Source organism: Silurus meridionalis, chromosome 13 (assembly GCF_014805685.1).
Source record: "Silurus meridionalis isolate SWU-2019-XX chromosome 13, ASM1480568v1, whole genome shotgun sequence".
Taxonomy (NCBI): Eukaryota; Metazoa; Chordata; class Actinopteri; order Siluriformes; family Siluridae; genus Silurus; species Silurus meridionalis.
In genome coordinates, this window is record NC_060896.1 from 16,326,316 (window position 1) to 16,339,862 (window position 13,547).

Sequence of the window (13,547 nt, forward strand, 5' to 3'; positions counted from 1 at the left end):
CACATACACACACACACACACACACACACACACACATATATATATACACATACATACATACATACACACACACACACACACACACATCCATCCATATATACACACACACACAGAGTACAGACCAAAAGTTTGGACACACCTTCTCATTCAAAGAGTTTTCATGACTATGAAAATTGTAGATTCACGCTGAAGGCATCAAAACTATGAATTAACACGTGGAACTATATACATAACAAAAAAGTGTGAAACAACTGAAATTTTATATTCTAGGTTCCTCGAAGTAGCCACCTTTTGCTTTGATTACTGCTTTGCACACTCTTGGCATTCTCTTGATGAGCTTCAAGAGGTGAAATGGTCTTCCAACAGTCTTGAAGGAGTTCCCCGAGAGATGCTTGGCACTTGTTGGTCCTTTTGCCTTCACTCTGCAGTCCAGCTCAGCCCTAAACCATCTCGAATGGGTTCAGGTCCGGTGACTGTGGAGGCCAGGTCATCTGGCGCAGCACCCCATCACTCTCCTTCTTGGTCAAATAGCCCTTGATGCCTTCAATGTGACTCTACAATTTTCATAGTCATGAAAATAAAGAAAACTCTTTGAATGAGAAGGTGTGTCCAAACTTTTGGTCTGTACTGTATATTATATTTTATATATATATATATATATATATATATATATATATATATATATATATATATATATACATACATACATACATACATACACACACACACACACACAAAATATGTTTATCCTTGTATTTACAATAGACAATATAAATTCTATACACGTGTATATATGTATATATATATATATATATATATATATATATATATATATATATATATATACACAGGAGTGCAGAATTATTAGGCAAGTTGTATTTTGAGGATTAATTTTATTTGAGGATTTAATTTGAACAACAACCATGTTCTCAATGAACACAAAAACTCATTAATATCAAAGCTGAATATTTTTGGAAGTAGTTTTAGTTTTAGCTATTTTAGGGGATATCTGTGTGTGCAGGTGACTATTACTGTGCATAATTATTAGGCAACTTAACAAAAAACAAATTCATACCCATTTCAATTATTTATTTTTACCAGTGAAACCAATATAACATCTCAACATTCACAAATATACATTTCTGACATTCAAAACCAAACAAAAACAAATCAGTGACCAATATAGCCACCTTTCTTTGCAAGGACACTCAAAAGCCTGCCATCCATGGATTCTGTCAGTGTTTTGATCTGTTCACCATCAACATTGCGTGCAGCAGCAACCACAGCCTCCCAGACACTGTTCAGAGAGGTGTACTGTTTTCCTCCTTGTAAATCGCACATTTGATGATGGACCACAGGTTCTCAATGGGGTTCAGATCAGGTGAACAAGGAGGCCATATCATTAGATTTTCTTCTTTTATACCCTTTCTTGCCAGCCACGCTGTGGAGTACTTGGGCGTGTGTGATGGAGCATTGTCCTGCATGAAAATCATGTTTTCTTGAAGGATGCAGACTTCTTCCTGTACCACTGCTTGAAGAAGGTGTCTTCCAGAAACTGGCAGTAGGACTGGGAGTTCAGCTTGACTCCATCCTCAACCCGAAAAGGCCCCACAAGCTCATCTTTGATGATACCAGCCCAAACCAGTACTCCACCTCCACCTTGCTGGCGTCTGAGTCGGACTGGAGCTCTCTGCCCTTTACCAATCCAGCCACGGGCCCATCCATCTGGCCCATCAAGACTCACTCTCATTTCATCAGTCCATAAAACCTTAGAAAAATCAGTCTTGAGATATTTCTTGGCCCAGTCTTGACGTTTCAGCTTGTGTGTCTTGTTCAGTGGTGGTCGACTTTCTGCCTTTCTTACCTTGGCCATGTCTCTGAGTATTGCACACCTTGTGCTTTTGGGCACTCAGTGATGTTGCAGCTCTGAAATATGGCCAAACTGGTGGCAAGTGGCATCTTGGCAGCTGCACGCTTGACTTTTCTCAGTTCACGGGCAGTTATTTTGCGCCTTGGTTTTTCCACACGCTTCTTGCGACCCTGTTGACTATTTTGAATGAAACGCTTGATTGTTCGATGATCACGCTTCAGAAGCTTGGCTATTTTAAGACTGCTGCATCCCTCTGCAATATATCTCACTATTTTTGGCTTTTCTGAGCCTGTCAAGTCCTTCTTTTGACCCATTTTGCCAAAGGAAAGGAAGTTGCCTAATAATTATGCACACCTGATATAGGGTGTTGATGTCATTAGACCACACCCCTTCTCATTACAGAGATGCACATCACCTAATATGCTTAATTGGTAGTAGGCTTTCCAGCCTATACAGCTTGGAGTAAGACAACATGCATAACGAGGATGATGTGGTCAAAATACTCATTTGCCTAATAGTTCTGCACTCCTGTGTGTGTGTGTGTATATGTATGTATTTTGGAAAATATGTTACATATATAAAATGACAATTTTTGTAATATTTTGAAATAGATTTGACATATGTACAAGTATCTGACATATTTCTATATCTGTAAAAATAAAAAAATAAAAAAAACGTATGCAATATATGTGCTTTGCAAATTTGACCGTATATGTCTCCTAAATTTATGAAAAACAGCTGTTACATTTTCATTTTCAGTACCACTCTAAGAGATTTGTCCACAACACAGCAGAGTTGTTAAAATAGTCCACAGTTTCAGTTAAAATTAGAAAGTCTTTCTGGAACACATTGAGAGAGTATGCTTTGATGATAGATCAAAAACTTATCTCTGTGTGATGGCATGAAACAATGTCCAATGGCCTGCTCTGTTTCCAAAATTCTTCTCTGGAAACGGTCCCTATCCCGAGCATGCTCCTCCCACGGCCCCTTGCGGCTTGCTTGAAGAGCAAATGACCAGGCTTTCATCTTGTGAATTTGTACAACTGAAGAGAATTTCACCTGGGAAAACAAACTTAATATTTATACATTGCCTTCAGTTCAAAAAGTAAAAATAACATAATAATTGACAATTAATTCAAGCACTAGCACGTTTTTGATTTGTTCATAAATTGTATGTGCTTCAATTTACATTAACTAACTAATAAAGGCTGATGCAAAACAAGTAATTAATTAATCAGACCATCCAGTGAACATACAAAGTCTGCATACCCTTGTTAAAAATGTAGATTTTTCTGAAGTAAAAATTATTTCACATTCCAATATGATTCTGAACACACAAAACCAAAACATAAAAGCAAATGGCTTCAAAGGTTCCGAATCAAGATGCTTTAACAAAGAATTATTGTGTATTAGTGCACATACTTCAATATATATTATTTTATTTATTTATTTTTTCTGTTTTTTGCTTAACACCACAAAAACCCTTAACAGGGGTGTGTAGACTTTGTACCTTGACATGCCATAGTTATTAAGCAAACAGAAAATAATTAACAAAAAAGAAACGTTAACCTATGCCATTATTTATGTACATAATTGCAAGCAGTTGTATAAATATTCTTCTAAATCTGCTATAAAATATAATATGATAAATAACTATATAAATATCCCTCTTATTATTATTCTTATTATTATTATGATTATTACCTTTTTCACAGTAGAAATGTTTTTTGTCTTTGTCATGCTGGCATCAACAATCTTATTTATGGATCTTTTCCAGGGCACTTTCACCGGCTTTTCCACACACAACTGAGGACACCGGTGACTGATAAGTTGCCTTTGCATCAAAAATGGCTTGGGATATCTAGTGCTTGTGTGTTCTCTGGATATTTTATGGCTTTTCTCCAGGCAGTCTCTAATTGTGTGTGCACTGTTGAGAGAAGCTCTAAAATTTAATGGGTGATAAGGGTCATCATCTCGGGACAGAGATTTCCACAATGCTTCTTCTTCGTCTTCTGAGTTGACAGTTTCTTTGTTTCCTTGCTCAATAGAATCTGAGCAACATGACACACTAGATAATGTTGATGTGATCTCATTTCTTTGCTGACTTGATCCAGTTTGTGTTCTCCTAGCAATTGCACTGGAGATACATGCTGTGAAGTGAAGTGGGTGGTATGGATCATTGGAATATCTAAGAAGATCCCATAGTCCATCACTATCTTCTCGCTCCATATCAATGGAGGAACTGTCTGAGCTGCCCCAACTAATCTCACTATCTGAACTTTGACTTTTGGACTTTAACCATGACAAATTACATTTCAATCCTGCACAACAATCACATTGTTTCTGAATATCTTTACTATAAAGATACCGTACACATTCTTCATCTGCTTTACTATCTAAGTCTGCATTAAAATTCCAGTCAAAGCTGTGCTTCCATTCAAACTGCTCACCTACATACACATCATCTTTACTATTGAGACAGTCAGTTGCACAAGAAACCAGATTGTCCACCAGGGAGCAGCAGAAATTGTCATTCACGTGATTGGACAGAACAGACCTGGAATGTGAGTTTAGGTTGAAAGGATCCTTGTTAAATCTTGACGAAGAACTCTGACCTGCCACTACAACATTTTTGTTGCTTTCAAACAGTGATGACAAGAGGAAACCTTCTGTATCATGATGAGCATTCGTCATGTGCTGAATATGTTCTCCTGTGTCATCTGTGATGCGCAGGTGAACTTCAAACCTGAACATCTGGAAAACTTGGCAACAAAGAACAGAGTTTGAAATAAGGACACTTTATTTTACAGAACACATATCAGGGCCTTATTAAGATCAAATTATTTAATACATTTCAAATTAGACTTTTGTAAACAATTTATTAACTATTCTTTCCACGTATTGGTTCATAATAGGGGATCTGTATTAAAATAACTAATACATCCATTATAAGGTGTAATAAATGATTAAATGTCAGTCATGCATGCTGCTAAGCATATATTATCTAATTGTAAATAGATCTAAATTCACAACTTATTAATGCATAATTATCTAAATGTATATCCATAGGTTCTAAATTGTGTCATGTGACGTCTACCTTGTGTTACGTTACTGTACAGACAAATATTTGAGTTGTCCTGTTTTTTTGGGGTTTTTTTTTTGGTGTCTACTCTTCCAGAAATGTTATTAAAATCGAAATGTTATTATTATTAACATTATTATTATTAGTAGTAATAGTAACATTTCGTATTTTCTTAAAGCTATATTTTGTAGACTATATAAATAATAAATAAACAATTTCATATTTTACCTTTACTGGTTAAATAAAGAACCGGAAAAAAGACAAACAAAATCAGCAGCATACAGAGTTGTGTGTTTATGTAAGTATCCATCCGTCTATTAATCGCCTACCTGCCATTACGCTGCAACAAATGACTTGAAGTATTAAGCGGAAGTTTTCCCATAGTACTATCAGAATCTGTCTGGTCCAGGGTAAAAGCACCATTCCGCTGTGGCTGAAGAGCTGCATCGCGGTTCGCTCTCTTGCCCTTCCAAACATGCTTTCCATCTTTTTCTCGGAGCATAAAATGGTCAGGTATTCTGAAAATCCTCCTCAGCAGAGCTTTCCACACAGCAGCTTATCGTTTGGCTTTGAATTTTCAAAAAGCTCATTATCTCTATCCAGTAAAAATGTTAATAACGTCGAGCATAAAATATATCATCCATGTTTTTAAAGTGTTGTCCTTCACGACAAACAGCTTTATAAAGCAGTCACTCAGTACCGCCTCTTCCTGTACAGGGATAATGCAGATGCATATAGGGACGCGTACCAGTTCCCAAGGGTACCCTCAGTTGCTCAAAAATGTGAATTATAATATGAAGCACACCGTATTCTGGCAACATGTACAAAATATATAAACATAACAGCAAAGCTATGAATATCGTAATTAATGTTACATAAAAATGTGGCGTGGCTGCTGACACCTATGAGTGTAATGGCTGCCATAGAAAAACAATGGGAAAAAAAAAAAAACAGGAGTCCAGTGGAAAGAAGAGAAACTACAGATAAAATGCGTGGTTGACTTTCATGTAGGTTTGCAAAATTGAAAGTGGTAGTTACGAAGTGTTTGCTCAGTAATGTCTGCTTTAACCGGGAAACTCATTCAATTAAACGGGGGCAAAATACCCTGATCCTCACTCGGTTTTTGTTTAACTTTAAACCAGAAGTTTTATTTGCATACTTACAATTATAAAAACAAAGACCATGTCCACAAGTTATAAGCAATGTGAGGGCACACCTGTTATAAATCTTAACACCCCACTTGGTCTGATACTGTACTCTTTATCGCTATACAATTTTCAAATATTTTTTTAGTTTAAAGTACTTTACTGGTTTAATCAACATAATTTAATCAGCATCACTATATGCCATTAGTCTAAGAATAACTTTTCTTGCAACACGTGGCACCCTGATGGGCACAATTTTGAACAAAAACAAAATTGCGCACATTGCAATGAATTCACAAAAGTGTATCTTATTCATGGGCGTAAATCCCGGGGGGGGGACGGGGGGACGGGACGGAGGGGACATGTACAGCCCCCCCGCCCCATCCGAGGGTTGTCCCCCCCAAAAATATTATTTAAAAAATATCGCACTCTCTATTGTGAAAAATATATGTATGTATACCTAAATAATTGTGTAAGTAGAAAAAAAAAACTAACGCAAAAAATGCATTTAGAAACAGTTGAGTTCCCCCCTCCCCTTACTCACAGTGGTTTGACCCACTGCCTGTTTCCCAGTTAATCTCACCTACTCTACACACACGAGTCAGGTGTGTGGCTGCGGCTCAATTAAATGTTCAACTTCATTAACCAGGGTATTTTATTCACTTTAAATCAGGGGTGTCAAACTCAAATTCACAGTGGGCCAAAATGTAAAACTGGGACGAAATCGCGGGCCAAACTAAATATTTATTGAAAATTTGACTGCAATTGTGAATGTTTTCCGTCTCTCCAGATCTGTAATGTTGAACCTTTTCATATGGAAACAAACTTAGGTTTTGCATACATATTGAATCTGGAACAACCAAAGTTTCATATTATAAAACACATGAGAAATTAAATTTGAAATAACACACACATCAGTGGTATTCGTTTCGGTATTATGTCTGTCTAGACCTAATTCCTTTTTAAAGTAAATCTTTCTTTACAGGGCAACAACACAACCAAAAATAATAATAATAATATTCATTTCCTTCAATAAAAAAAAAAAAAAAAAAAAAACAATCTTTCAACTATCAGTCCATGCCTTGGAGTAGAAAAAGTGCATAAAGCCATCATTCATTCAAGCTCAGTTTTTACACTCTGATTTACTCATACACATTGGTTCAAGCCAGTGTGCATCAATGTCTGGGTTTAGGCTCTGAGCTGAGCATCATGTCTGGGTTGAGGGTCTGAGCTGAGGAAATCCTCAGGATTGAGTGAAGGTGTTCATCAGTGAGACTCCTGAGTGGTGTTTTGTTCATCTTCATTAAAGAGAACAGTTACACACACAGATATGTGCTGGTGAACACAGAGGATTTGAGCAGCTTGGGCACGGAGTTGGAGCAGTGTGTCGGGGAGGAAACATGGAAACTGTGCAGCACACACAGGGTCGTACTTTGAAAAGAGCGTGTCTCTACACTGGAGTTCAATCGGCTCCATTTGAAGGTTGGTTGGTGCGCTTTCCACGTCAACCACACACGGATTACTGAGCAGTTCAAATCTGCATTTCTGGGATTCAAAGTCAGTAAATCTCCGGGTAAATTCAGCACTGAGTACGCGGAGTTTTTCAGCGGTCTCGACTGACGCACCAACGCACTAACAAAGCATTCTGGGATTTGTAGTATTAGCGGTGTTTGCGCTATATACTGGCGGGCCAGCTCTAATACACATTTGATATGATCTCGCGGGCCAAATATAATTACACCGCGGGCCAGATTTGCCCTGCGGGCCTGAGTTTGACACCCCTGATCTAGCACATTGGTCTCATCTAGCAGAAATTATTCCATTGTTGTTTCTGATTAAGTAAATTTTTAACATAGAATGGTTATTGTGTGGCAAGCTGTTAATTCCTGTTTCCTTTTGTCATTATTATTTATACTGTGTGCGATGTGAGAATGAATGGACTTTTCTCTTTCCAGTTAAAGAGTTTGATTACCAGGCAATAGATACTTACAATACTGATGACAAGTTATTTTTTAGCACTAGGTATTCTTGTTGAAAACAAATATTGTAAACTCTAAAATGTACAGTCTTTGATGTAGCATGTGTAATAAGGTGTATATTAATGTTAAACAGCAATGTTTTTATTTTCCCAGTTAAATACTGTACAGTGGACAATTTCATGTACACCTGTTACAGTTTTATTGTTTTAATTGACTGCCTTACACTTGCTGTGTAATTTTTTTCTTGACACACCTGCAGTTGCCAGATGTAATGAATCAAATCTTTTAAAAAGAGCATTTCTAAATTAAATTGTGTATCTGTTAGAAAAGGTATTTATTTATTTTTGTTTGTTTTTGCATCTACTCAAAGAACACTTTTAATAAGATCATGGGCGTAAATAGGGAGGGACAATAAATATAAAATTTCTCATGAGCAATTTTTGAAGGGGACACAAATAATACAGTCAAATTGTACTTAAAGACACAGTGTCCCCACAGTAAAAAACTTTGCTTTTATCATTATTGTAGCATGTAGACTGCGTCATTATGGTTATTTTCTCAGGTAAGTTTATAAGTTTTTCTCAGGTTCAATGACAAATCAAAAAAAGGAATTTAAAAAAAAATAAAATTTTATTTAAAATTAATTAAGACACTTAAGAATAGAATAGAAATTGGTTATACAAAAAAATACAGTGGGGTCAGTTCAGACGTAGCACAGTGCTCATTTAGCAAATGCATAGCTAAACAATATGCTAATTGTTGCTGTTAATGTTAAGTTAACATTATGCCAAGTCGTCCCAAATAAAACACTGCATGGGAAACGGCTTTGGCGTGGTAGTGTCAGTGCACTATGCTACAAGCTATTGTAAACAAGCTAACGTTCACTAGATAAGTCATATTTTAATCGGTAATATAGCAGATCCATGGAAAATTACATCGGTAATCAGCATTTTTGCCGCAACTAATTTATGAATGAGTCTGCATCAACTACAATAAAGAGAATCACTTTATTTAAAGCAGGGGTGTCAAACTCAGATTTGGAATTAGGGAATTAGGTCTATAGATAGAGAGAGACAGACATAATACCGAAACGAATACCACTGATGTGTGTTTTATTTCAAATTTAATTTCTCATGTGTTTATAATATTAAACTTTGGTTGTTTCAGATTCAATATGTATGCAAAACTAACGTTTGTTTCCATATGAAAAGGTTCATCTGGAGAGACAGAAAACATGCACAATTGCAGTCAAACTTTCAATAAATATTGAGTTTGGCCTGCGATTTCATCCCAGTTTTTCATTTTGGCCCACTGTGAAGTTGAGTTTGACACCCCTGTCCTAGGGTCTAGGAACCCGCCATAAAAGAAAAATAAGATGATTTAGGTTAGGACATATTGCACATGCACATATTGACAAATTCAAAATTTGCCGCAGAATTAGCTCCGCTACGGTTTGAATTTGTTTCAGGCTCTACCTCTGGGAAATGTTTAAGATAATAATGCGCTTTTTCACTAAACATCGCAAACTACAGGAATCTGAGGATACTACAGAAGACATCAAGCTGACTAAGGTACATGTTTCAAACATGTGAAGCACATTTTATAGTGACTGCGCATTTATTTTGTTAAATGTAGTTTTGAAGTTAAAACGTGCAGCATTTTGTACAGTCACATAACGACAGCTAAAGGGCTAAACACTGAATGATAGTACATCTTGCCTGGCTAAGTAAACGGTCATTACATATTGAATCGTTTGGATTGTGAAAATATGCTACAAGTATAGACAGTTCTAGAGAGTAACAACCCTAAGTAATACAATATAGCAGCTAAGTCACAGTAAGTTATATAAATGTACGTTAACCTTTCCAGCTTAGCTTTTGAATTATTGTCTCAGTGGAACATATGTATGTAATGTGTGACTGCAATACAAAATCATAAATATTGTTCTTGGTTTTAGGCTGTGTGGAAAAACTGTGGAGCTCTACAGCAAAAAAGCATGCCAAATGTGTGTAGCACAAATCAACTTTTTTGTTGTTATTATTTGTAGTAGTAGTTTAATCTTTATGCATGGGTCATGAGGGTGAGGGATTAGAGTAGGGCTGGGTATCGTTTTCAATACTACTTAGGCACTGACCGAATTGCTTTGAAACCAAAAAGTCTTGTTGTTTGATACCAAATGTAATACTTCAACATGCAGAATGCTTGATGCGCCTAAATCAATTGCTGGTGATTGGCTGTGGCGAGGCATCAAAGGGTATAAAAGTTTGAACATTTTGGAACCAGTATTGAAATCAAGGTATAACTACTTCTTCTTCTTCTTCTTCTTTCGGCTGCTCCCATTAGGGGTCGCCACAGGGGATCATCCTTCTCCATACCACCCTGTCCTCTACATCTGCCTCTTTCACACCAACTACATGCATGTCTTCCCTCACCACATCCATGAACCTCCTCCTTGGCCTTCCTCTTTTCCTCCTACCTGGTGGCTCCATCCTCAGCATTCTTCTACCAATATAATTCATGTCCCTCCTCTGCACATGTCCAAACCATCTCAATCTCGCCTCCCTCACCTTGTCACCAAAACATCCTACATGGGCTGTTCCTCTAATAAAAACTCCGCTTCCTGTCTTTTACTCAATGCCACTGTCTCTAATCCATACAACATCGCAGGTCTCACCACAGTCCTATAAACTTTCCCTTTAATCCTTGCAGATACCCTACTATCACAAATCACCCTGTCACTCTTCTTCACCCACTCCACCCTGCCTGCACTCTTTTCTTCACTTCTCTAAACACACTCTCCATTACTTTGCACTGTTGACCCCAGATACCTGAACTCCTCCACCTTCTCCACCTCTTCTCCCTGCAACCGCACCACTCCAATGCCCTCGTTTTCATTTACGCACATGTACTCTGTCGTACTCCTACTGACTTTCATTCCTCTTCTCTCCAGCGCATATCTCCACCTCTCCAGGCTCTTCTCAACCTGCTCACTACTCCCACCACAAATCACAATATCATCCGCAAACATCATAGTCCAGCGAGACTACTGTCTGACCTCATCTGTCAACCTGTCCATCACCACTGCAAACAGGAAAGGGCTCAGGGCCGATCCTTGATGCAGTCCAACCTTCATCCTAAACCAGTCTGTCTTTCCTACTGCACACTTCACTGCTGTCACACTGTCCTCATACATGTCCTGCACCACCCTCACATACTTCTCTGACACACCTGACTTCCTCATACAATACCACAACTCCTCTCTCGGCACCCTGTCGTACGCTTTCTCTAAATCCACAAACACACAATGCAAGTCCTTCTGTCCTTCTCTATACTTCTCCATCAACATTCTCAAAACAAATAAGGCATCTGTGGTGCTCTTCCTCGGCATGAAACCATACTGTTGCTCACAGATGGTCACCTCTTCTCTCAGCCTGGCTTCCACTACTCTTTCTCATAACTTCATGGTCTGACTGATCAACTTTAATCCCCTGTAGTTACTGCAGGTCTGCACATCTCCCTTGTTCTTAAAGACCGGTACCAGCAAACTCCTCCTCCATTCCTCATGAAATCCTCTCACCTTCCAGAATCTTGTTAAACAATCTGGTTAAAAACTCCACTGCCATCTCTCCTAAACATCTCCACGCTTCTACCGGTATGTCATCTGGTCCAACCGACTTTCCACTCTTCATCCTCTTAATCGCTGCTCTCACTTCCTCCTTACTAATCCTATCCACATCCTGTTTCACTAACTCCACATCATCCAACCTTCTCTCTCTCTCTCTCATTTTCCTCATTCAATTGCTGTTTAAAATACTCCCTCCACCTTCACAACACACTCTCCTCACTAGTCAACACATTTCCATCTCCATCCTTTATTGCTCTAACTTGCAGTACATCCTTCCCAGCCCAGTCCCTCTGTCTGGCCAATCGGTACAAATCCTTTTCTCCTCCCTTAGTGTCCAACCTCTCATACAGCTCCTCATATGCCTTTTCCTTGGCTTTCCCCACATCCCTCTTTGCCTGCTGCTGCATATTTCCTTGTACTCCTGCCTACTTTTCTCATCACTCTCTCTATCCCACTTCTTTTTTGCCAATCTCTTTCTCCTTATGCTCTCCTGCACTTCCTCATTCCAACACCACGTCTCCTTGTCTTGCTTTCTATTTCCAGATGTCAAACCAAGTACTTTTCTAGATGCCTCCCTCATTACTCCTACTCCTGCAGTAGTTACCTAATCATCCAACACCTCTTCACCACCACCAAGCCCCTGTCTGACCTCTTCCCAGAACCTCACACTACACTCTTCCTTCAGCTTCCACCATCTTATTCTTCTTTCAGTCCTCACGCTCCTCCTCTTCTTTGCCTCCAAAACCATTCTACAGACCACCATCCGATGCTGTCTAGCTACACTGTCCCCCGCCAACACCTTGTAGTCTCCAATCTCCTTCAGGTTGCATCTCCTGCATAGAACATAGTCCACCTGTGTGCAACTTCCTCCACTCGTATAGGTCACCCTATGATCATCCTTCTTAATATATGTATTCACCACTGCCATTTCCATCCTTTTAGCAAAATCCACGGTGAGCTGCCCTTCCACATTCCTCTCCTTAAGGTCATACCTACCCATCACATCCTCATCACCTCTGTTCCCCTTCACCTACATGCCCATTAAAATCTGCCCCAATCACCAATCGTTCTTTCCTAAGTACACTATCTACCACTTCATCTAATTCACACCAGAATCTTTCCTTCTCCTCTATCTCACAGCCGACTTGTGGAGCATAGGCACTGATGACATTTATCATCATCCCTTCAACTTCCAGCTTCACGTTCATCACCCTTTCAGAGACTCTTCACCTCCACTACACTCCTACTGTACTCTTCCTTCAGAATCACCCCTACACCATTTCTCTTTACATCCACACCATGATAGAACAGTTTAAACCCACCTCCAATGTTCCTGGCCTTACTCCCTTTCCACTTGGTCTTCTGAACACACAACATGTCTACCTTTCTCCTCTCCATCATATCAGCTATCTCTCTCCCTTTACCAGTCATAGTACCAACCCAAACCTCCACTCTCCTACACTTCTCTACACTTCTTTATTTCCTGCCGTCTCTGTAGATGTCTTCCTCCTCTCCTTTTCCTCCTTCGGCCAACAGTAGCCCAATTTCCACCGGTACCCTGTTGGCTAACGATACCTGTGGCGGTCATTGTTAACTCAGGCCTCGACCGATCCGGTATGAAATTCTTATTTGCGATCCGCATATTTGATTTGGCACGTTTTACGCTGGATGCCCTTCCTAACGCAACCCTCTCCATTTATCCGGGCTTGGGACCGGCGCTAAGAGTGCACTGGCTTGTGCCCCCCTAATGGCTGGGTTAAGGTTTATATTTATATAAACCTTATATATTTATATTTTTTTATATTAAAACCCAAACATTTTATCAATAAAACACTGCAGCAGACAA

At 38.8% G+C, this 13,547-nt stretch overlaps 1 protein-coding gene across 1 annotated transcript; it reads right to left on the bottom strand.

Annotated features, from left to right (window-relative positions):
• Positions 1-2,369: 2,369 nt before the first annotated feature.
• Positions 2,370-6,016, bottom strand: ppp1r15b (protein phosphatase 1, regulatory subunit 15B). Its single transcript, XM_046864502.1, has 3 exons — positions 5,282-6,016; positions 3,575-4,632; positions 2,370-2,929 (listed from the first exon to the last, which is right to left on the bottom strand). Exons 1-3 carry the CDS (start codon positions 5,436-5,438, stop codon positions 2,687-2,689), a joined length of 1,458 nt encoding a protein of 485 aa, XP_046720458.1. The 5' UTR covers positions 5,439-6,016; the 3' UTR covers positions 2,370-2,686.
• Between the last annotated feature and the right edge of the window lie 7,531 nt (positions 6,017-13,547).

What these genes read in the sequence shown, in the direction of transcription:
- ppp1r15b (XM_046864502.1), bottom strand. Translation starts at nt 5,438, where the DNA reads ATGGAAAGCATGTTTGGAAGGGCAAGAGAGCGAACCGCGATGCAGCTC. An exon ending in TTGTTGCAGCGTAATGGCAG is followed by an intron (nt 4,633 to 5,281) that starts GTAGGCGATTAA and finishes TTTGTTGCCAAG; the next exon opens with TTTTCCAGATGTTCAGGTTT. An exon ending in ACATTTCTACTGTGAAAAAG is followed by an intron (nt 2,930 to 3,574) that starts GTAATAATCATA and finishes TTGTTTTCCCAG; the next exon opens with GTGAAATTCTCTTCAGTTGT.